At 37.0% G+C, this 25,544-nt stretch overlaps 2 protein-coding genes and 1 long non-coding RNA gene across 6 annotated transcripts; all 3 read right to left on the bottom strand.

Moving 5' to 3' along the window:
* Positions 1-1,015: 1,015 nt before the first annotated feature.
* On the bottom strand, positions 1,016-5,267 carry LOC116214290 (organic cation/carnitine transporter 4). The gene is made up of 2 exons (XM_031549689.1): positions 4,562-5,267; positions 1,016-2,390 (listed from the first exon to the last, which is right to left on the bottom strand). Exons 1-2 carry the CDS (start codon positions 5,004-5,006, stop codon positions 1,195-1,197), a joined length of 1,641 nt encoding a protein of 546 aa, XP_031405549.1. The 5' UTR covers positions 5,007-5,267; the 3' UTR covers positions 1,016-1,194.
* Positions 5,268-6,775: 1,508 nt separating this feature from the next.
* LOC116214877 (scarecrow-like protein 21) lies at positions 6,776-9,593 on the bottom strand. Of its 2 annotated transcripts, none has more exons than XM_031550360.1 (2): positions 9,401-9,593; positions 6,776-8,853 (listed from the first exon to the last, which is right to left on the bottom strand). In XM_031550360.1, exon 2 carries the CDS (start codon positions 8,748-8,750, stop codon positions 7,044-7,046), a length of 1,707 nt encoding a protein of 568 aa, XP_031406220.1. In that variant the 5' UTR covers positions 8,751-8,853; positions 9,401-9,593; the 3' UTR covers positions 6,776-7,043. The 2 variants fall into 2 exon arrangements, with proteins under 2 accessions (XP_031406220.1, XP_031406221.1); XM_031550361.1 differs by having other exon boundaries at positions 9,412-9,526.
* A 5,483-nt stretch (positions 9,594-15,076) lies between these two features.
* Positions 15,077-23,445, bottom strand: LOC116214876. Of its 3 annotated transcripts, none has more exons than XR_004158368.1 (3): positions 22,804-23,445; positions 22,611-22,695; positions 15,077-15,753 (listed from the first exon to the last, which is right to left on the bottom strand). It is a non-coding gene; the product is annotated as an uncharacterized LOC116214876 (long non-coding RNA). The 3 variants fall into 3 exon arrangements; XR_004158366.1 differs by having other exon boundaries at positions 23,214-23,445; XR_004158367.1 differs by lacking the exon at positions 15,077-15,753 and adding an exon at positions 18,436-21,546 and having other exon boundaries at positions 23,214-23,445.
* Between the last annotated feature and the right edge of the window lie 2,099 nt (positions 23,446-25,544).

Genomic DNA, 25,544 nt, shown 5'->3' with positions numbered 1-25,544 from the left:
TTAGCAAAAAAAAAAAAACTTAAAGAAAATGAGCGCAAGAGAGTGCAATCCAATACGAGACAATACATGTATGTTTTACCATCAACCCATTTAAGCTCGCATTGTTACGAGATACCACACTTTCGGGATTGAATGGTATTAACTGAGTTTGAATTGTATTACTAGACCAGACCCTTGGTGATGTCTCTTGTGCCTTACATTAAAAAGAGAGAGAGAGAGAGAGAGAGAGAGAGTAGTTGTGGTCAATCATCGATCCCATAATTATGAGTGAGACTTCAACATAACTCATTGTTTCTCATCCACTTACGAGGAAGAATGAGGTGAAATACAAGGCCGTTTGAATTGCCATATTTCTTCGATGAAATCGACTTGCCATATATATATAGTTGTTTTCGTTATATTACTAAAAGAATCTACATAGATTTTTATTTTATTTTTTATTTTCGTCCCCTTTATGAATCTTAATGGGCTCTTTGGACTTAGTACAAAAGACGGCAAATGGAAAGCAAAGCAAATGGGAAGGGCGGGGCTTAGCTCATAATGTGAAGATAACACCGACAAGGCCCCCACCTTTTGTTTTCTTTCTTTATAATACGCAAAATTTCCGGCCTATCCGCCATATAGTTCATAGCTGTAAAAGGACGAGGACCGACAACGGGTCCATCGTCTCAACTCTTTCCTTATTATACATCATAGAAAAAAGTTGATAAATCGATTATAAGAAGTCGGGCTAATCTCTGAATGTGACAGAGAGAGATTGACAACCATAACAGCATTATAGTTGGCAATTCCAAAAATGATTATCTCAGCACTTGGTACAAAGGACTGGCCAGAGCATGTTACATGATAATCTTCCGTTAGATTCTTAATATGTTCATTCGAAGATTCTCGAATTAAAGTCGCACCGTGTCTGATTTGATCATTTCTGTATATATGGTTCGTGTGCTAGAAGTGTACTGTGAAGCCTAAGTGGAAATACTTAAAAAGTGCTACCATCATACAATATCTATGGATATTGAATTTGGGCATGAATCACGGGACGATTATCGATATAGAAACAGGCTATACGATGCGAAAAAACCTGATCAATCTCAATCTGTACTACTTACAATTTGTTTAAACAAAAAGAAAAGAAGAGCAAAACTGATTAGAGCTGAACGAGCAAACAACCGTGATGAGCAAAAATTTACCTCCTCAAACCGTTACCAACCGACCTTCACCGCCTTCCATCCCTGCCATCGTGTCGTACAGTGGGCGGTTAAGAGTTTCGGGGAGGTAGAACGCGAGGAGCCCTCCCCAGATTGCAGAGATGGCAAACACAGCGAATGGCCACCACCCCCCGGTCACCACCACGAGCGGGGCCAGGATCGCCCCCATCTGGGCTGCCTGAGCTGCACAACCAAGCGCTGCATTCCTCACCACGGTCGGGAAGAGCTCAGCCGTGTAGATGAACAGCAGGTTGTAGGTCCCCGCCATACCGAATATCCCGAGGACCCCACATACCATCCTCACGACCTTCCACACCCCGTGGAGTGGGACCAATGCCCCTATGAGGCAGAACAGCCCGCTGAACCACTGGGTTCCGATTGCTAAAGGCTTCCTTCCAAACCTGTCAAGGAGAAGCGCGGTGATCGTGAAGGCAGGCATCTCCGCCACTGCATTGAGCAGGACGTTCAAGTAGAGGTTCGTGTCCAGGTTCACCACGTTCAGGCTTATCCCGTAGTACACGATCGAGCAGAGGAAGTTAATCGCTACTGTCAAGATCAGGCGGATCCGTGTGGTCGGGGATCGGACCACGTCGATCAGGGACCCCGAAACTGCTTCCTTGTCATCCACGCCATCCTTCTCTTCGCCCTTGTGGGGCACGCCACCATTGGTCGTGTGATCTTCATTAACTTCCTCATCCAGTGCCAAGATCACTCCATCGGGTATCTGTCTGTTGTTCGACTTTGCGATGATTCGCACAATTTTCATGGCCTCATTGATCTTCCCCCGGACTAAATACCACCGCGGCGACTCAGAGATGAAAGGGAGGACGAAAACAAGGAATAGCAGAGAAGGAATGGAGGATGCAACGTAAAGAGCCCGCCATGACCGGAAAACATAGGCTATGCCCGAGAGGAGCGCTATCCCACAGGAGAAGAAGTAGAATGTGGACATGCCAGCAGCCCCGCGCTTACTGGGCCCAATGGGCTCGGTGGCGAGCACAAAGGCGCAGAGCCCAACCCCACCAGTGCTGAACCCGGTGAGGATCCGGAGGAGGCAGTAGATCCAGTAGTTCGGGGACAGCGCTGTTAGGCAACCGAAGATGGCGTTCAAGATGCAGACTACAGATAGAGAGCCTTTTCTACCTAGGAATGAGTCTGATAGATGGCCAAACACTCCAGCACCTGATCAGATATCACAGCACAAAGATGTCAATTTTCGAATCGTGATCCGAAATCACCATTAACGACTACAACTTCTAATCATATGGTCGAGCTCAGAGCGTTTGTATCAAAGGACGTGCAGCTTGAAAAACCGACACACGAGCTCTTTGCAACTTAATAAGAGCTCGAAAGGCCGCATTTGGGGTATTCGACTATTGGCTTTCCTATGATTGCATGACTACATAAAAATCCATGAATCATGTCCGATGCAAAATGGCACAATAGAGAAGTTTTGCAGCATATAAGAAGGCATATTTATTTATTTGACAAAGATTAAAAAAGAGAGTCAGTCATGGCCCGCAGTGGGGTAAAGAATTGGCCCATTGAAAAGCTGAATTGTCCGACCTTACTCAATGGATCATCCCATCATTTTTGGAGAAAAGGGTCCAATCTCATATCAAATATTATAGAATCCTGAAACATAGTTCGGACATATTTCGAAAATTTTTTTCTTGTATAGCCCGTCCTCGCTCCGAAATCTGTTCAAAACGTAATAAAATCATCTACAAAATAAATAACCTAAGCTAATCGTGATTGGGTGGTTCTTTCGAGAGATATTAGGAGACAATGGAATGACCTAAGCTGGATAACCTTTTTCTGGTTATTCCAAGTTAACCCACTTTTAACTTTTTCGTGAACATAGGCGAAAGTAGAACTTGCAATGGACCCATTCATTTTCGATTTTGTGGCTGAATGTGAAAGGAAAGATGCCATCCATTACCGACTTTGGACCACTTCTCCAAATCCTATTTTATGTGCAACTACAGACACATTTCCCCTTCCCCCAAAAAGAAGTGGGGACTAAACCTAAAATCTTAATCATTAAGTTCACATATAGTTCTTTATGTAAAACAAATCAAGGTATTGCGGACAAACCCTAATTGCACTCTCTAGCCTCCATCTTAAGTGTTACTTTTATTTTAATTAAAGGCAACCATTTTAAATATTTTACGTATAAAATGACATTTAGGTATAATAATAGTCATTATAACTCCAGCAGCTATTTTAGACGTAACCTATTTAGCGATATTATTTGAATATTTAGAACGCTTGAGCCATCAAAGGGCAAGTTGGAATGAATTAGGGACCACATTTTCCAAGGTTTCATTTACCGCTATCAAAATAGACATTTCAACTAACTGAGGTAAGCACAATCGGTGAATACAATTTTTTTTTTTTTTAACTATGCTCGTGATTTCCGCCTATCTGATCAACACGGCAATAATGAACTTGATCATAAAAGCAATTATCATCCAAAAAATCCTCTTGTCCATGCCTCTACAAAACAAGTAAATGTAGATGAGCCTGAAGTGTTTTTCTTTATTTAGGTGGTCAAAAAAATTATAATGCGTTTGATTTCAAAGTAGAATTTTAAAATTAGATTTTAATTTTGAAAAAGAGTAGTATAAATAGTTATGTATTGAGCTCACCCTTTAACTTTATATGAGTTATTTTATTTTATTGTGAAAAAAAGAGTGGTGTAAATGGAGTCCACCCTTTAATTTTGTATGAGTTATTTTGTTTTATTATGAGTAGAATTAAGTTGTTATTTTAAAATCATACTTTGAATCCAAACAAGCCACTCAGCCTGCCAAATTTATACTGTATATACATATATAGAGAAAAACACTTGCCTGTAATTATATATAATTAATTTAATGTGTGGACCATTAATTTGTTTGCTTCTAAATAATGACTCTTGTCGATCCAAAAAACCATAATAATCCCATCATTAATGCTTTTAGGGTGCGTTTAGATTCAGAGTTAAAAGTAACTTTAATTTTGATTTTGACTTTGATTGTGGAAAATGACAAATGAAATGTGATTATAAATTTGACTTGAGAAACGTGTGTTTTTGTTGTGTAATGTGTTAAGTTAAAATTAAAATTTTTGACTTGAAAAATGTGTATTTTTGTTGTGTAGTGTGTTGAGTTAAAGTTAAAGTTAAAATTTAATGTTTGGAAATCCAAACGGGCCTTTATATTTTCTTCGGAAATTAACAAACATAGTTCCGACAATATCTCTCTATTATTATTATTTTCTTTTTTAAAGAATCGTATATTATCTAATAACATCCATAAATTTAAATAAAAATATGAAATGAGAAGAAATAGGGAAGAGAGCTAGCTTACCGATCATACAGCCACCGAAGAACAAGGCCTGAACCAGCCCGACCTTGTACTTCTCCCCGCACACGAGGCCCCACTCCGCCGCTGTCGAGCTCCACGACCCCTCCGTCCACTCCCATGATCCGGGCTGGAGACTGCATATGCCTGTGGACGCAGCCGAAGAAGCTTCGCATCTGGGGGAACCAGCGCTGCACCTCCAATCGGGTTCACGGTCCGCGAATATCATCACCATGGTGTGGAACGCCTCGAGGGCCCAAGCGAGGCTCGTGAGCACGAAGTGCCGAAGCTGCCACGACCCGAACTCCCCGCAGTATTTCTGGAGGATCCCGTCGATGCAGATCTTCTCGGGCTTACTCAACGATGGAGGATGAACTGATGGTTGGAGGAGGGGCTCATAAAGGGGGTCGGGAGTCGAGTCTCCGCCACCGTTGGATGGCGGTGGTGGCATCTTCGGTGATGAGGCAACGGGCGTCTCGTTGATCCGGCCGCCTGTGGTTCTGGATCGATGTTTTGTGTCTCAATATGCAGAGGCGAAGAGACGCACGTTTCTTTACCAATATGTGCGGGAGGAGCGGGGTGCGGTGAAATCTTTGGTGAGAAACTATACTATGACACGTCGGAGTATGTCAGCCGTTGATATGTATATAAATGGTCAGCAAAGTGGGCCCATCCACAGGTCATTTTGGTCAATATTGATAGAGTACAGCGGATATACGTTTCAATACTATTCTCTTTTTTTTATATATTTTTTTGTTCGGTAGATATTGCAATGCTAATTTCTTGGAAAACTCTATGATACATGTATATTTTAAACGTATGTATAGTACACATATGTAATAAATGTTTGAAATTTCTATCTTGAGATTTCAAAAGTGAAAATTCAATTAATTTTAATGGTAACTCAAATTGCATGTATTGTAGATTCCCCTAATTCCTTGGCAATTATATTAGTTAGTGATCGGATCAATTCAATGCGTCTAATCATACACAATATCTCGAGTAAACACTAATGAACATATGGCAACAAAATCTGAAGTTCATGATAGAACTTCACCCTTAAATTGTTTCAACTATAAGGGATGTGTATGAAGATGAGCGAGCGAGTACATGAGAGCACGAGTCATCGATACATGCATGTTGAACTTTTAACTCAGTCAAGGTAGTACTTAGTTGTGTCATGTGGATACCTCAATGGCTTGATGGATGGTTGGGATCAAAGTTTGGGTTGTATTGATGAAGGGACAAACTTTTTTGATGTTTCTTATATCATACTAAGTTTATGGACCTTTTTCGTAATCGAAAAAAAAAACAAAAACAAAAACAAAAATCATCGTCTCCCATAATCATTGATCTCATTATCGCTGAGACCACCTCGTAATTCGATTTTTTTTCATCTACTTGGCGATAAAGAATGATAATCATAGATTTCTTTATGGTTAAGGATCCTCATAATTCGCTCTTTCTCATTCACTTGACAACGAAGATGACTCCAAATATGAGTTGTACGTTATATCATAAGAGGAATCTTCTTTGGGATATCTTGATTCGGTACCAAAGGCGGCGAAATGTAAGGTAGAGCGAATGGGTAGGGCTTAACTCATGATGTGATGATAACGATGATAAGGCCACTTCTGTTTCTTCCTTATAATATGCAAAAAAAAAAAAAGAAGAAATACTGATAAATTAGGTCCATTTATTCTGTCGTATAGTGCCTAGCTAAAAAATTATAAATACCGATAAATTAGGCCCATTTAATCTGCGGTATCAACCTTTTCTCATACGAATTATTATATAAAAATTTGATTCTACAATCATAAATTTAGGGACACAAATAGCCCCATTTAAGTATCGAACCTGGAATCTTTTGATTACCAGATGAGAGCGTGCGACGATAGGCTACGATCATAATTTTCAATCGATTGAGATAGTTGGAGGTTCATTATATAAAATCATAATATCTGACAATTTTTTCACCAAAATAAATAAATAAATAATAGCTGCCAATTACAAAATGATTTTTTTCAAAACTTGGTAATTGTGTCCATAATGAACAAGAAACGACAAGTTCTTGATATTTGACAACATTTTAAATTTACCATAAATTTTTGCCAAAGATTGATGACCTTCCAATTTGGGCTCCCTTTCCGTTTCAATTGGAGGGCCCACCAGAGAGTACTTTGGGCTTTGCAGCAAAAAGCCCATTTACAAAGGCCCACATAGGAACAGACCAACTGAATATGCAATTTGCTATATATAAAAATAACTCATCAACATAACTTCAGCTATCAAGAACAGCGGCCATCGACAAGCCGTCGAGAATTCAGGTTTCAAACCGGTAACCGGAATGCTCGACGCCTTTTACATGTGCATCTACGAACCTATTACTGATACAACATTAAAAAAAAAAATGAAACATTTTTCACTTTATTTGTTTATGTATAGTAGCTGTGTATCTATATGACAACAAACCAACCTTGTGTTTCTATCAGTGCCAAGCAGAAGCAGATATCAACTTCCTGTCCTTCCATCCTAACAGCATAGCCCCATCCTTCTCTTCCAGAGTGTAGTGTTCCGAGTACCGCTTCAGGAGGCTGCTTATGACCGAGTTCACATAACTGCTCAGCGGATACTGCCTGAAACCTGCCATTGTAAACCTCGATTTCCACTTCCCAAACAGTTCGTGCCTCTCCCCTCTCTCTTTCCCCTCACATGCAACTATGTTCACTATATCCCTCGCCAGACAGTGCTGCTCCACGTCTATCCTCTCCTTCCGGTCCCTTGAAAGTGCCACATCGATTGACTCGAACATCGCTAGGTAGTACTCGAAGGTCTCTATGAACCGTGTCAGGAACGGTGTGGTGTTGGTGTTTGATTCTTGCTCCACCAAAGTCGTGACCTTCGGCGACAGAGACTTGACAAGCCTCAGGAGCCCATCTCTCGGGTTGTTCACGTCTACACCCTCGTCAGGAGTGTGATGGAGCTGCAGGGAGAAGTTCACGGCCAGGGCTTCCCCAGGCCTTATATCAAGCATCTCCCGCTTTACTTGCGGGGCGAACACTGGGATCCCGTTAAACTCAAGCGGGATCTTGAACTGCTCACAGATTGCATACAGTCGCCTCCCTACTGCCTCTAGCCCAACACCGCGAGCGAACTTTGAAACAGGATCGTCAATCCCCGTGATCCGCACATGTGGCGGACCGCCTGGCCTTGCTGCGAGCGCCTGTAGCAGGGTGACCCACTGGGTCCCCTGTGCTATTTGGAAGTCTATGATGTGGATGTAATCCTCATTCCTGCAGGCTTCTGCGATTGCCCCGTTTGCTGCCATGTAACCAAACTTTAAGTACGGGCAAATCTCGTATAGTATATGCATGTAGGAGAGCAAATCCTTGCTGTCGGGCTCCTTGCACTTGAGGGCCTTGTAGATGTTAGAGCCCGAAGATTCCTTCCTTGCCACGAGCCCTTTTATCAGGTAAGCGCCAACACGCTGAATTGGTTCTCCGCTCACAGATACAGCTTCCCTAGCCTTCTCAACCACATTTTCAAACCCATTGAAATCTTCATCCTCCAGAGCTTTCGCACAAGCAATTAGCAATTGCTTCAGGTCGCTTGGTTTAAAATCTTGAATAGGGGATTCCTTGATCACCTTGTGACGTTTCTCAACCCGCATGTCTTCGGCGGGTCGCCTGTGAGAAATGCATCCCTGAGGCTGGGTCGACTGCTGCAGGGGAATATTACGTGTCCTAATCGATGCATTTGGAGCAGTGACTTCATCATCCTCGTCGGTGTTCATCAAGGCAGTTTCCAGTTCCAGCAAAGCGTACTTCATGTTCTGGCTATAATTCCCATCCCGTGACAGTGAGGTTCTACACGGAAGATTCTGCCGGTAAGAGCCCACGGGAAGGCCGGATGGTCTATGGAGATTACTGCTGCTCGTCTCAAGCGAGTGATCCGAGGAAGGGCTAAATGCAGAGAAATTATTGTCTGAGGAGCTGTGCTGCTCCTGGCTGCTGCTCAACGTGCTGAAGGCCTCACTCTCATGGTGAGTCAAAAAGGGCGAGTTTGGGGAGCTCCCGAAATCGAACTTAAAGGGAGGGAATAACCTACTAGGTATTGAAGGAAATGGGGGATGCGATGCCGAGTAAGATAAGCCGGTTCCAGTTAGACCATACGCAAATAACTTCTGCGACTCCATGCTACGAGGTGAGCATTAGCTGGTCTAGCTTGATTACTTGGATGAACCTTGGCGTCCCGATCTGGTAACGGAAGCTGATGAGTCGTTTTGCTAGTTGGTACACCTGCATCGATTTAAAGAATCTCGATGAATATAAGAGAATTCAAAGAATACGACTCCGATCCAACATTCAAAGGTCACGACTCCAATCCAACAGAGACAACTAGGAATATAAAATTGCATCAGCACATCTCAAACTTCTGAATTTGGATATCTCTCCTCATCTGACTGAGACTTCAAATGATCGAATGTTCGGTTCTTATCAGGGGTTGACACAACAACTAGTAGAATAAAACAACAAAATTTCTTCTTTCCCCCAAGAAGCAAGCACAATCAATTCCAGAAAACAGACAACCGATGAATTAAGAGATAACAAAGACCCAACACTTCATAGGGATTGATCTATAATCAATCGCGATGAGATTCTTTTCAGCTCAGCACAGTCCCAAGAACCATGCAGCTCAACAAGGAGAATTTAAAAGGAGGAAAAAAAAAAAAAAAAACAGAGCAGGGCAAGCTCAGAGCTTGAAGTTGAAGCAACGAACAAAAAACGGAAAAAACAGAGCAACAGAACCCAATAATAGAGCTGGGGAATCAATCGCAAGAATCACCTGAAGCTCACCGGCGAAAGCTCGGAGGAATCATATGGGGCTGTGGGGGATTGGTAGAGTCCTTTTACGGCTTGTCAAATCGAAAGAAGGCGAGGGCGGTGGTCGGGTCAGATATATAGAAGACGACAGGAGGGTTGACGGAGAGTGTTGTACGGACCGTGAAAGTGACGGTAACCGTGATTGTGGGGGCGGGGGAGTTGACTGAGGTGGCCCCCGCGCCGTTAATTGTTCGACGGGAAATGGAATTGGTTGAGTTAACGTCTGACCTCACCGACCATTGGAGAGCTTAGTGGGTTTTGTCCGTTTATAGCTATGCGCTTCGCAGCTCCTGAGGGGGCAAATTCGGATAAGAATTGCTAATTTGTGGGTTCCATTCGAAAAATAGAAATAAGATATAAAAAAACATGATATGTTGGATAAAATAAATTATTGAAGTCATACCGTACGTGAAGAATGCATGAAAACAAAAGGGAAAAATAATATTGAAAGAAACAAAAAAAATTGGAATATCCGAAGAGCGAAATCCAACAGCTTATATTGCAATTGTATTATCGAAATTAATATAGCTGTATGCAAGAAATATCATACCTCTGACCGGTCAATGAGAGCGTTAATACGTTGTCCTTCTATACGAGTAGTCACGATAAGTTAGCAATAAGGTGGACTGATAAGATACACGCGATCTTTTAATAAGCATAACGATATAAATGCTGACAATTATATGTACTGAAAAAATATCTAAATTTGCGGTTCACGTTAATGATTCAATCAAATTCATTTAGCTTTTAGCTGAGCCACAAGCTTGGTTTTCTAGCATAAAAATCATACGAAGAATAATTTGCATTAGAGAAGTTACAATCAACAACCGACCTAACGATAAGAAGTCGCTATTCTTATGATTAGCCATCTCAAGTAAAATTGACAACTGAGCATACTATGAGATGTTGATGTGCACTTTGTATGTGATGATGATATATCCGCACGATCGATGCCAATAAAGTGAGAAGATGACTCTCCTTCACCAATCTTCTTTCGTATAAGGACATATCCCACAAGATTTTTGGAAGAAAATTGAATGGCTATACTAAAATAATTGATCACGTAATTAAAAGAGCGTGACTTAATTAGAGAAATCTCAAGTTTAAGTCACACAAAAGTCAAATAAGAGAATACTTTTATTAGACTACATATACAATATGTGACCACATTGATCTGTTTCGTGGATTAAGTGCTTATGTAGATCGTGAGATTTCAAGCGAAATAAAATATCATTGTTATAAAAAAAAAATGAAAAAACAAAAGTAAATATAGGGATCAAATTCTCAATTTTGAAAATACAGACAGTCAAGTGCTGACAATTAAAAAATTGGAGGATCAAAGTGTAATGTACTCAAACAAAATCAATACTCTAAGCGTGCACTTTTTTTTGTCTTTATTTGATCATATAATTAAATAAAATATGAACAAATGCCCTAGAGTAAACTGATGGTTAACAGGTTGGGCTTTATGCATCGTTAAAAAATAGAAAAATAAATGAGTACAAAACTATATATTATTAAAAAAATGAAAATGGTGGGATTCTGTGAGCTGATTTATATGCATGCGTTCATTGCACTAAGTCGGAAAAAAGGCGTAGGAATCGGGTTCATTATTCCTTGCTAATATATAAGGCCATCCAGGATGCAATTTCAAGTACCAAAAAAGATAAATAAACCAATTAAAAATAAATAAATAAATAAATAAAGCACCAAAATTGTTCAAGTCCACGTGACACGTGTGTGAGTGACATTCTAGTAAATTCTCTATATTCTTTAAAAATAAAACAGAAATGCAGACGGGATGTCTGATAATTAAGTTCTTTAAACATTCTTTGATTCCTCAGCGCAACTGTGCTTCATTCCTTACGTAGTCATTACGGGAATAGAGGAGACACATGTCTCTTTCGATAATCGTTGATGAATTTTCTTCCACATAAGTAATTTTATTAGTTGATTTTCACTATTGTTGAGAGGATATGAAATCATTCATACTAACTCCAGCAGAAGTGAGACATCCAAGTCCGACCAATATCTTTGTTGTTCAGTTTGCGAACTCTTAGAAGCAATGGATTCGTGCCGAATAGTTTGCAGAGTTTTTGATTTCTGATTGTGTAGTCTCTAGGTCAGAACCTTGTAAGAGAATTAACACGTATCATGTCATGAGAAGTCTATTTAGTCGACATATGTTGAAAATGTCACGTGCTAATAAAAATTGGAGTGGGAGTCGGAATTAAGGATATTGAATCGGCGCGTTCCCATTTACCGTACCCGTCCCACGAACAAATCCGCACGTGGTGAAATATACCGCACGGTATTAGCGGAGGGCACGTCACTGCTTATGGGGGCCACAGTAACTTCGCACTCAGTTGGCCGCGGACATGTGGCGGACTTGTGGGGTCAACTTAGACAGCTCCGAGTCATAGCCCTTTGACCGGTCAGCTATAGATGTTGATTTATATTTTGCTCACATGTCACTTGGATTGGATTGGATTGCTAAAACGTAAAATAGACGACATTTTGATCGGGAGGTTTCAATGCTATGAAAATATACAGTGATCTCAAACCACATATATATATATATATATATATAATGATCTAATGGCAATAAAAAGAATATTCGAGTAAAGTATGTCAAATATTGATAAGTTTTGATTCGTTGTTATAAAAAATTAATTCTTTCAAAATAGCATTTTCTCGATTACATTTGAATAAATAGTCTAATTATAGAAATTATTTCTATATGTATTATGAAAATCAACTATACTTAATTCTGTTAGAAACAAATAACAAATCGAAATGATATTCATCTCTTATGTTGAAACATTTTGAAATAAAGTTTTATATTATTTTTGAATGATAAAGAATTTGGTGGTAATTATATCGGACGAGAAAAATCTACTCTTTATTCTTTAATTTGGGTATTGTTCTAGCCCGAATAAACAAAATCGTATATCAATAGGTTCAATGTATCATAAAGCAGTTTGACTCATTTCGAGGCTCCTTCGATTCCGGCGATGGGGCCTCAATTGCGGCGACCACCACACCGAATTCAGGTCGCTGGCCACCTGCCGTTCTGGCTCCTGCCTCTTATAATGAAATTAAGGTTTACTTTCTACAACACATAAAGACATACATATATAAATATATGTAGATGAAATTTTGCCGTGCCTTTCCACTCTTCATTTTCGCTTTTCATTCTCACTCTCCTCATCTTCCTCAGACCTCTCTTCTGAAGTGCGACGATGGTGCCTCGTGATAGTTAGTTATAAGATTTTGTGATTGTTTAATTTGATTTTCGATCTCTGAGCTGAACATTTGATTGTTTAATTTGAGTTTCAATCTCTGATATGACCATTCGAGTGGTGTATTCACTGAGTTGGATAATATCGCTTTGATCTCTGAGCTGAACGTTTGATTGCTAATTTGAGTTTCGATCTCTGAGCTGAATATTCAATTAGTGGTGTATTCACTGGTTTGGACATTTTTCTGTGTTGTTATGATTCTGAAAGTCATGTATTTCTCATCTCTAATGTGCGAAATTCCAGCAGGCACTTCCATATAGACCACAAAATATGATTAGGGGAAATTTAATGAGAAATATTATCAAGTTAGATGTGGAAGTCAACCAATTATAATCTCTGTCTCATATTATTAATCTAGTTCTGGTTTAACAATCAATCTGGAATGAAAATACTATATATGAGGGGAATATAATTTCTTGTTTTACATAAAGGGGGCACTTCATGAACTTTTGTGTTATGTAATAAGTTACTAAGTGCCTTTTTACATTCTTTATCTTATTTTTAAATGCTATATAAAACACGTTGATCTACATTATAAAACTTAGAAGCAAATTTATCTACATAATATATCTACAAGTTGGATCGAATGAAAAACAACAGATAACACAATGAGAAGGACTTCTTATGATCACGTAAACTCTCTTCCATACATATTTGAATGCAATAATGATGTTATCCTTTTTCTCTTTTTGGCTTGAAAGGCGATTCGAGTTATCCTTTCTTATCCAATATGAACGAAACAGTAATACATGTAAAAAGGTTTGCCCTTCACTAATTTTGTGTTTTACTAATCATAACGCCAAAATGAATCCAAATCCGTCTTTTTGTAGCACATGTTTATATATACAAACATGAGTGATACGTGCATACAAATATTTGTATGCGTCTATAATCTACAAATCGAAAAGCAATGTGGATATAGAAGTTCGAAATTAGATAATGGCAGGTGACCAATTCAAGCTAACAATAAACTAGTAGTTAAATTAAAATACTTATGTATATATATATATATATAGATATAGATAGACATAGACGAGAATTACTGATGGCTGAAATTGAGGAATTTAGTTCAATTACTTTTTTTAAAACGTAATTTATCTTTGTGGTTACCGCACTGGCTTCTTGTCTTGCTTAAATAGTTGTGCTAAATAGATATATTATGTTGTTATGAAGGTACACATATTTATATATGACCCGTGTGGAGTGCAGGTGGCCCTTTTCCATTAGTTTCCTTATTAAATATTAAAAGGAACCTGCGCATGCGCGGGAATGAGTGGATAAACATGTACAAAATTGCTTTATCTTGAGTTATGAGGAGGGCCTTGGTTAAATTGTCTTGTTTATTTTAATTTAAATAAGCAAACATAAATTGAATGTTAGTTTCCATAAACCCAAAGTATACAGCAATCATGAAAATATATATATGTTGTAATGATATTTATAATTTCTCACCACAGTCGAAGTATAAACAGTGAATTCCATTTTCCGAGAAGGTACATCGAACTTACTTTAATAAAGAGCAAATGAAAGGGGAGTTTAACTAGGAGCTAAAGGTGCTCCAATGGCCTAATTCTAAGAACAAACGCGACCGTGAGTTAGGGGTTTTCAAATCGGCTAATAAGATTTGGCTATTTAGAATTTATATATTATATATAGCTGTAGAAGCCCTCTCTCTCTCAATTAGTGAGCAACGTTTTTTTTTTTTTTTGATAGTTAATTAGCAAGTAACCCTTGGTTTACGCATATAGTCTCCTCCTCCATGGGGAGCCAAACACGTATTTATTTTTCTTTGTTATAAACGAGCTTAATGAGTTTAGGATTGAATAGGTAAAGAGGAAAAATATAAGGATATGAAAAGTCCTACTTGATAAGAATTAAATCTCGAATCTAATGATATCAAATTTAAATTAAGAGTGATGTAACTACACTAAACTCCTTTTTTAAAGATGTAATCGCTATTTCAAAGGCATAAAAAAGACCGATTTATTATAGTTCAATTTTACCCATATGGTGCTGATCTCCTCCTGATCGGGGCCTTCCATTCACAATTAATTTACTTCAAGAGAGAAGAGATAGATTGTTGTGTAAAACATATCACCATTTGAAAAAATAGGAATCAGAAAGTTAGACTATATAAACAAGGAAAATAAAATAAAATAAATGGAGGGAATGTATTTCCAACACCACGTCATCTGCCTCTCGAGTCGAAATTTCGTATTTCGTATTTCCTTCTATTTTTCTGTGTGTGTGAAAAGTAAAATTTACTGGTTATGATGATTTGAACATAATTAATTGAAAAATAAAGTAAAATTTACTAGGGTTTTTCTATCCTACGCCCTAAGGACATAGGCTAATCAATAATTACTTACCTTATTTAATCATGCTGATTATTTAATTATGCATTCCTAAATATTTAAATGCCTAAAGTACCCCTCATTACAATTTTGGTAATAATCCAACCTAGTGAATTCTCTCTTCTAATTACTTCTCCTTTCCACAAAAAAAAAATCTTTTTAATTACTAAATTTAATAGATATAATCTTGGAGATAGATAAACAACTCTAAAATTTTATCTAGAATTTGAAAATTCTAATCCTAAAACACTATGGCTTGACATTCGAGACGGCCAAGACAACTCTGGCCTATGCCAAGTCCAGCCTGTTCTTTTCCGCTTTGCTTGCATATAGGAGGAATGTCCAGCAGCACAACACCGGCACTAATGAGATATTCATCAACCGGGATCCCAAGTACCTTGGGGTCCACCTGTATCTACTTTGAACCGGAGATCTTCACATGCCCAAAAGCATGTCGAAGGACTTGCTCTACAAAGAAGCTTGATTTTACGGCCTCGAGAGCCACCTCCAAGAGGAAGAGGGGATTTGAAGGGTGATATGTTGCGGCTTGCGCATTCGGTGACAATCCCTGCCTGCTCGAAAGAGGGAACAATGATTCATGCTAGTCCGACCGGAGGCTTCTGTGTTGCTCGTGGGGATGCGATGCGTACCTACAACAACTGGAATATGGAGGAGCAGCATCCTCCAATACATCTCAACAAAAGCAGCATTTATGATTTTTTTTGCATGATTCACATAATATCGTCGTATCAATATCGAAAAACATTGGCCTGTTCAACTCAGTGACGGGGAACTGGGCTACTGGTTTTCAAAGGAAACCCCGTCTGATTGGCATGTATACTTCAAGGCTCTATGCATGAACTCAAATAACAAGTTATAATCGAGCTGTGTGCATCGAGTGAAACCGGAATGGATAGAGAAATTGCAGTGTGTATCTAGGAATTGGCAAGCTGAAACGACATCTAGGAAGAAGTTCGGAGCTTGGGGTTGTAAGAAAGATACAATGGTTAAGTGGAATCAACTGTTTGTTGGGAGTCCCTGATGTCAAAGGGAAGTTAAGCTTAGGCTTTCTAGACCACAGGACGAGGCAAGCTACCGATTTATGGAAGCCGGTTCTTATTCTAGATAACCTGCTTCTAAAGACCATGCACCGCATGATATACTGCGTGCCATTCTTCCATTGTCAGCGGCACTTAATGGATGATTAAACGGAATGTCGATTCGAATAAGAATTGCAACAATGAGGATGAAAGGGTGACAAAAACATTAAGTTTAAGGACAGTATTGGAAAAGCACCTAAAGATCAAGGACTGAAAGCGTATTTTAATTTTTATCAGTGGGCTCAACTGACACTTCCTCAGATTTGGGCCTATTGGGCCCCCAATTGAAAAGCCCAGTGCTTAAATTGAATGAAGCCAGTAAGAAGCAATTTCCTCCCCTTTCAAAGGCATGGCAGATCGTAGATGCCGCAGTGGATGAAAACAGCAACAAGATTTGTTTGATGAATGGGTCCACGAATGTGTGCTTCCTGGATTACAGGCTGTTTCCGCGTGGTGAACGAATTCAATGGATGTCCGAGAACTCAATCGTCCCAGGAGACGATGATTCCCCTGAATCAATCTATTGTCACGAGGGGCAATATGAGGAGCAATGTATCTGTCTTCACTGGTGACGATTGGATCCTCACGAAGGTTCAGGCAAGTGATGGTGGAGGCTAGACGCGATATTTCGATTGGTGGAGATCGCCTTTTTTTTTTCCCTTACATACTAATCCATATGTAGTTAAAGTATGGGAAACTCCTCGCCGTCTGATTGAGTTTTAGTTCTGCTCATACGGTTCCTCGCTGTTTTTTAATCGTTGTTTTTGTATCCAAGTCCCCACGGTGGTACTTAGTCCAGGGGAGGATCAACGAGGCCATGAACAAAATATCCTTCAGGATTTATCATATCAAAAGCGCATTGTAATCTCTATGAAGTGAAAAGGTCCAGAAGGTTTTTCGGCCCACAATTTTTATTTGAGACCCATTGGATTTATTTCTTCTGTCAAGCCCAAATGTTCAAGCTCATTTCCTATTAATGCATTTGGAAAGTATCACGAAAAAAAGAAAAGGAAAAAGAAAAGAAAAGGAAGAAAATTTGGAATGAATGAAAAAGAACAAAAAAACAGAGTCATAAACGTAAAAGGAAAGGAAACAAAAAATGAATAATTTGGACATGATCTCAACTCAGAGGAAATTATAGGAATTAATTAGAAAAAATTTAAATTAAAAATCATGGTCAGCTCACTAGGAAAATCGGGTGGCTCCGGGAAGGATTAATGAAATATCAATTTGGAACTACTGAAATATAATAAAGTGGATCAATAAAATCTCGGGGAGAGAAGATTTTATTCAATCAATCAAAATCCCACTCGATTAATGGAAAGTGGAGGTAAACCCCACATCTTGGTGATTGTTTCCACTTGGAATGAATATGTTCTTGAAAATTGAAAATCAAGAATAATCCAAGTATAAATTAGAAACATCAATATTATTTTTGTGAGTAATAAATACATTTTTTTGATATAGATAAGTAATATGTGATGAACCTTTAAAAAACATAAATAAAAATAATATTAATTTCGAATAATTCAATTATAGCGGAAAAAGGTACTTAAATTTTTGAAACATATTCAAGTGTTTATAATATTGAGAGTATGCTAAATTTATTGACGAAGATACAATTATAAATATGTAAAGAATAAGAGCATGTCTCTCTTAAAACCTCTACAGCTTAACCCATATTGTATTGCATATATCCCATCATCCGACCATTTGTTTCTTTTTTTTAAAAAAAATTGTGAAGAAAAAAAGAGAATGAGGTTTTATAATATTGTATTAGAAATTACCTTATAATAATAGCAAATGATAAAAACCAAGTTCCTTTATAACCAAATAAAAACAAAATTCCCTTATGGAATTCTTCTTTATCTTTATATTAATATTAAAAACTTGTGCTCTTCTGCGGCCTTTAGATTTATATTTTTCAAAGTTATGTTTGTCTTGATAATTATCTATATTTAACTAAAAAATCCAAGACTCTGTTAATTTGATTATTCAATGACTTATATAATTGAAGAATTAACTTATAATACAAATTTTTTATTTATAAATTATAGACATTGGTTTTTTTTGTAGAATTATACATAAGAAAAATGTTATTTTCATTTTTCACAAAAAGGCAATGCCAAAGTAGTAGTGTCCTTCAGTTTTGGTGTTATACATGAAACACGCCCATGAGTTAAGTTATATTGCCGTCAAACAGGTGTCATTATTCTCTCATGAGCTTCTGGCCCGCATAAACAAAATCGTATACCAAACGATCATAAAACGGTTTATTTTGTTATCAGCAAATATTTTTAATCTATAAGAGGCGCAACAGGGTCAAGTCAAGTAGGAAATGCTTAAAAGTACTCGACATTACTACATTAATGTAGAATCACGAACACAACTATATATGTAGGAAACTTCCTAAAAATGGAGAAGTGTAAAAATATGATTAAGGACACATAGCGGAACCTAACTAGTAACTCAATCTATTGAGATCCTTTGCTTTTGAGGCATTGCACTTCGATTAGTTAGGTCAAATCTCATGTCACCATTGGAATTATTGGGAAAGAGAAAAATGAAGGGAGAGAACAGTGTTTCATTATCGAGTTCTTTGTATTATGAAATTCATTATCATTTTATAATACTTTTTTTGGTGTCATATTCAACGTAGAAAACATAAAAGATCAAAGTGATGAGATTTTTTTGTTGCGAATAGCTTTACAATATATAGTTTCCAACTTGTGAAACTTTGATGGGTCAAGTCTCACTACCAATTCCAAGAAATAGTCTCCTGTAAAGTTGATAATTCATTATAAATTGAATTCAAGTTGAAGATTGTTGCGACTTGTCCTCATTGGATCTATGCTCCAGGCTTTCTATGTCCTTTGAGGGTGTATCTAAAAGTTTTCAAAATATAATGGTGCGTTTGGTTTCAGAGTTAAAATAATTTTAATTTTGATTGTGAAAAATGATAAATAATTGTGTGGCGTATTGAGTTAAAGTTAAAATTAAAATTTTTAACTTGAAAAATGTGTATTTTTATTGTATTGTTTATTGAGTTAAAGTTAAAGTTAAAATCAAAGTGATAAATAATTTGAGAAATATTTTGTGGGTGGTACTAAATTGATAATTATTTTTAGAAGTAAGACTACATTGGGCTAAAACTATTTTTCCTTATCATTACTAGAATTAACTTTTTTATAATAAATTCTCTCACTCACTCAATTCTTCAATCAATTTAACAATATAATCATTAATTTTTTCTCTTTCCTCTTATTTAATAATAAATTATCATATATACAATTTTCTAACCATCATCATAATTCCATTTAAAATATATATTTATATTTAAAACGGAGTGCATTTACACTCCACTCCCTTACCAAACGTAGCCTTAACCTCCTTATTCAAATCAACTCAATTAACCAACCTTCGCCTAAAAAAGAACTAAAAAGAAATATGTAAATCATCAATTTTGCATTTTGGATTCCCAAACTATATTGTAATAGAAACAACCTTCTGAATTCCGCCGCCGAACTCGTACTTTAGGCTGGGCGAACGCCATTATTTTCAATAGAATTCTTCCCTTTACAATCTTTTTTTCTTTCACTTCAGGTAATTTATAGTAAAAATTAATTGTCTTATTTCACAATCTTTTACAGCTGCATGTACCTGGTTGACCCTTCGCTAAGTACTATTGCTGCGTTTAATTTCAAAATAGGATTTTAAAATTAGATTTTGATTTTAAAAATGAGTGGTATAAATGGAGCTCATCTTTTGACTTTGTATGAGATATTTTGTTTTGTCGTGGGTAGAATTAAGTTAAAGTTGTAATTTTAAAATTACATTTGTAAACGAAACAAGCCAATATATATATTTCCTGGATTCGAATAACTCGAGGACAGCTCGACGAGTATGAAAGGGCCTGGAAAAATGAGCATTGGACATGCATTTCTCCTCATTTTAATAAATTTATTTATCCAATATTCTTACTTTTGCTTTAACTATACTATTATAAAGGGAGAAGGACCTTTTTACTGTAACATTCACTACCCGAAAATGTCCATACAAAAAAAAAAAACAAGAGCCACTAAATTATGGGCAATATTATAAATTCATATTTTATAACTACCCACTACTCTTTTCCTCCCACAATTCTCTTCCCCTCTCTCTCACACCGAAGGACTCTTTCCTCTTTCTCATCCTTTCTTGTCTCTCCTCCCCATCAATATAACGCACCATTATTTTTTATTTTATTAAATTGCATAGTCCAATATCACAAAATTAATTAATCTCTTAAAAATACAATACATGAATAAAAAATAATTTGTAATATAATGCACATATCACGGGTATATAAATTTCAAATTTAATTATGTTTATTTCGCGCATACCACTGATCTTATTATTGTCTTATTTTAATTGTTTTCAAATGGAACATCCCAATGCCCCCATCAGGAGCTATGAAGCGCATAAATGGACAAGACCCAAGGAAGCTATATATCTTATCTGATAGGGATAAGTAGTAGTGATTTAGAGTATTATCTGTGATGTTATTCATATTTGGAATATTCTGAGATTATTTTCAAAATTAACTTACCAGAGATTATATTATATCTATCTTTAAGTCTAACAATGGGATTTTAGATGTTTTGTTTTATCATACTAAGCCATGGGCCTTCTCTTATAACGAAAAAAATTAAAATACAAAATTTGAATACAGCGAGAGAGATTGAGAGAGGCGGAGATGATTTGCCCTATGTGATCCATTGTGAATTCAGACAGCCAATTCAATGTTCACTTATATGAGCCATTATAAAATTACAAATAAGTGTAATTAATAGAAAAAGTAACTGAAGGATGAAAATTAAAATGATGTTGGAAGGTCGAATAGGAAAAAAAAACACAAAAAAAAAGGTGGACGCGAATATAGAAAACTAAGAACCTAGGGGATAAAAAGTATAATTTTGCTAAATGTTCCACTTACAGGGTAATTAATTAATAAGCATGATAGTTCCCAAATTAATGGGGAAATTTACGGCATATATATATTGATTATGGGAAAATAGTGTTTGCTATATACTAGTACAAAGACTTACCTGCAATTTACCGCTCACTAGAAAATTGTATATAATAAGTATCAACATAAATTAATTAAGAAATTAATAATATTATACAAGTCGTTTTTCCTTTTTAGAAATAATAATAATAAGAAATCCACAATTTGCTATATATAATACAAAGACGTCATCAACTACGTACCAAGATATAATTAAGAAACTTGCCTGTAATCTCTAATATGCAGCACCAAAATTTAAAGAGACGGAGATGCATGCGTGGTGTAACTAGCTAGAGATATATTATCTGCATTTACGAAACATATAGTTGATTTTAGAGATAAATATCTCATCTGACATATCTATATATATATCGGAGAAAATTTCTCCTCTGAAGTCTAACGGTGTCATTTGTATGCGGTCGGTTTCCTAATTTGCGCCCTATAATCGATCTCTAATATATTGCGCCAAAGTTTAAAGAGACTCACATGCTGAATGGAGCATGTAATTAGATATATATATATATATATATATATATATATATATATATATTGCCTTTAGGAAATAAATATATTGCAGATATATTTTATCTGATATAAAATTGGTACTTGGGATTCATTCAGAGTATTATCTTTGATTTTATTCAGATTTGGAATATTACGAGATTATTTATCGCAACATGCGAACCAGAGATTATATCTATCTCCTTCATCGTCCTCTCCTCCATTCTCACCATCGGACCAGTGATATGTTAGAAGAAGATTAGGACCAAACAAGAAAACACCGTATGTAACAGTACACTAACTGAAAGAAGTTTACGTATGAGTTTGATTTGTGTGAGCGGTAGATTTTTCATATATGTTAGTAACATAATTAACCACCAAAGGCAGCACACCAGCGCTATGCGCGGAAGCTATGCACGCTAAATGAAGTAAAAAAAATGCGCAAATAATATTAAAAAGAGATGTATAATTTCTTTTTACTCTTTATTTTCACTGTTGTAATATTTCACGGATTTTTTCTTCTACTACCCTGCGGCAACTCAATCCCTTTTTCTTTTATTTTTGGTATCGTGTAAAAGAATGTGGGTAGTTTTTTCTCTAAAAATAAAAAAAGAGGGTAATTGCAGCCTGCAAGCTAGCCGTGGGGGTAGTTTCTCTAGGGATGATTGGTTCCGGGTACCCAGTTTTTTTTCACGGTACCCGGACCCTATCCTGTAAAGGACCGGGTTCAAGATTTTGGAATCGGACCCTACCCTGTTGAATTCTGGAACCAGAACCTATCCGAAACCTTATTGGAACCTGTAAATTTTTTTGTTCTTGTTTGAAATCTACTCGATTCATTACAAGTCCCTCAAGTGAATTGGCTTACCTTCTGAAGCTTCTCCTCGGCCCTTTCCTTCTTTATCCGTTCGAGCTCTTCTAGCAGAGCCATTGTATCATCCTCATCATCATCTCTGCTAACACAAAAATTTACAAGTATGAGAAAGCATATCCTACAAGCCATTATTGATTGAGCTTCTTGCACATTTTATCCATATTTCAGAGTATTACAGAAAATTTACCTTCGAATGTAACCATGGCGTCAAGTCTAATAACCATGGCATATAATCTACAGTATGCAACCAATGGACAACCTAACGAATACATCTTAGAAGCTTCCATTCCAGCTCTCGCACAGCAAAAACAGATAACAAAAGGCAGCTCAAAGTCTATGGATGGATACCAAGAAACAGCTCAAACATTATCCATTCAAAACGCCAAGCACAAATCGCCATCCACTGATATCAGCAAGATCAAACAAGGCACAGCCCGCCAGCCATTGAAAGACACCGAAATTACCGAATAGCATATAACGAGTAGGAAATGGAAGCAATTTAATAAGAATCGAGAATGTGAAGAACCTAAGTTACAGAGGGAAGGAAAATGAAGATGAACTGGGCGAGCAGAGGAGGAGGAAGAAGCAGAAGCTCACCGGGAAAGAGAGCTTGAAGAAGAGTTGGAGACGGACGAGACTGGGGAGCCTTCGAAGAGTCGGAGTCGAGAGAGGATGGAGACTGTTAGTAAGTATCATCCGGTTCCAGTTCCGGTTCCAAGTATACTGTATGTAGGAATTGGAACCGAATCGATTTTCACCGATTCCTAATTTTAATACCTGAACTTATCCTAACGGTTAGATTTCGACCGATTCCGAGTATACCCGGTACCCGTGCACACTCCTAGTTTCTTTTTCTCTCATGAGATGAACTAAGAATTCCCAAATATAGAAAAAAAAATATTAGGATGAAAGAGGGAAAAAGTAACGGAAGGAGAGGATGATACCTGGAATGTGACAGGTGTACTTGTGAGAGAAGAGAGGGTTAGGGGTGTTCATGTGTTTGTGTAAACAAGTTTTGACCCTTCCCAGGGTAATTAAAGGATTTAGCTCGTTGGATAAAAAATTGTTTATGAATTCTTCATCAAAACCCTACAGGAATTGAGAAGAGTTTGGTATTTTGTATCCGTTGCAAATCCATTAAGGAATAATTACTAAAATTCCCTTATTCATTTGTTAATTTTACAAAATAACCTTCAATTAGTGTTCATGCATCGCCCTTACCCTTGACATCTTCTACTCGTGCCTATCATCTCCACTTCTCTCTATGCTATTCCTGCCTCTCCTCATCGGTCGAGTACCCGATCTTCTCGAGTTATCACATTGCTCTATCAAAATCTATTATTTCCTCCTCATTGTATTGGTAAAACTCGATGTTATTAAACTCTTTTGAGAGTAATATTAATTTAATTGATGTTTTTATTCTTAAAACTCATTTGATAGAGTATTTGCTTTATTGTTGCTACTACTAAGGTTTTTTTTATATATATATAATGGCTAAGATTGTATTCACGGATAAAAAAACAAGTTTCCGGTGAGAACCCATTAACTTAGTGGGAACGGTTTGAGAATTTTTCTTTAAATTTTTAACGGATTTGAGAAGGGTTTGGAGACTGATTCTTTCTAAAGGGTTTGGATTTGAGAATGATCCAGTTGTCACAAACCCTGCTCATAAACATCCCTAGAGAGGGTAAAGAGAAGTGTGGTTGAAAATAAACGATTTTACAACTTTGACCCTGCTTCTAATGCTTTATTTTTCCTTCACCCAATAATGTCAAAGAAAGTAGGGACAATTGGTAAAATTATCAAAAAGTAACTGCCATAGGACGCCAAACTTTTCATTTTTATAGTAGCACAGATATTTACAATCTAGCTAGTTGTACATACAACAGAAAAGGGGAAAAAGCATAGCAGAAAAAGAAACGAGTGAATTTGTGTTGGAGGACTACGAATCACAATTATTAGTTCCACAATCCGTGTGAGGAAGGAGATTGTAGATGCAGCAGCGGATGAAACCAGAAACAATTATGTTGGGTTGGGAAGAAGTCACATGATTAAGGACATATTTACTTATCAAACCAAAATTATGTTGACCATGCTATGAATCCGGATGCATAATGTATTTTTCATTGAAGATTGCGTGTATTCGTCCATAGCACGGTTGAAAAATCTAGTTATTCAAAAATTAAGATCTCTTATTAAAATTCGACTTTGTCCCATCAATCAATTTCCTTAGGCCACCAATGTATAGATAGCAACTTAATGAGTAAAATTCTTTTCACATAATTTTCTCTATTCACGAGATTTGAATTTCAGACAAAAACACGGGACGGGGATTTTAATACATATAATCACGTGTATGTATACAAGATTCAAACAAAATCCTGAAAGCAAATTGAACATGTGTGGGAAGTAATAATATAAGTGCTTACACAAACATGTATTTAGACAATAACTCTTCATCACCCATCGCTTAATAATACTCCGTTCCCGACGATCCAAATAAGCTATACATACATATATATATATATATATATATATATATTTCAGGCTCATAAACTTATTTACGGTCAAATATCATATCAGACCCGGTAGATCCATTTGGTGCAAAATTAACGGTATAACGAGAGTACACGTCATTAGATATGTAAAACACTTCTCTCTCCAAATTAGTAATGCTTATCCATAGTGTTCCCACATGATGAGCCAACGACGTGTTTATTTCCGAGACACATGAGTCTGAAATCGAATGATTAGACTGGAGAAATATAAGGACATGAGAAATTCAATTTAGGGAACCTTGAGTCTCTTATGTCCAGTCAAGAATAATATCATTGCACCAAACTCCCCTTTCTCAAAAATGTAATTAGTATTTTTATCGAAGGCACAAAAAGTGGTTTATGATGTTTGAATTGTACCAATATGATGCCC

This window comes from Punica granatum, chromosome 7 (genome assembly GCF_007655135.1).
Source record: "Punica granatum isolate Tunisia-2019 chromosome 7, ASM765513v2, whole genome shotgun sequence".
Taxonomy (NCBI): domain Eukaryota; kingdom Viridiplantae; phylum Streptophyta; class Magnoliopsida; order Myrtales; family Lythraceae; genus Punica; species Punica granatum.
Note: the sequence above shows the minus strand (reverse complement) of the source record. Positions and strands in the feature narration are given on the sequence as shown.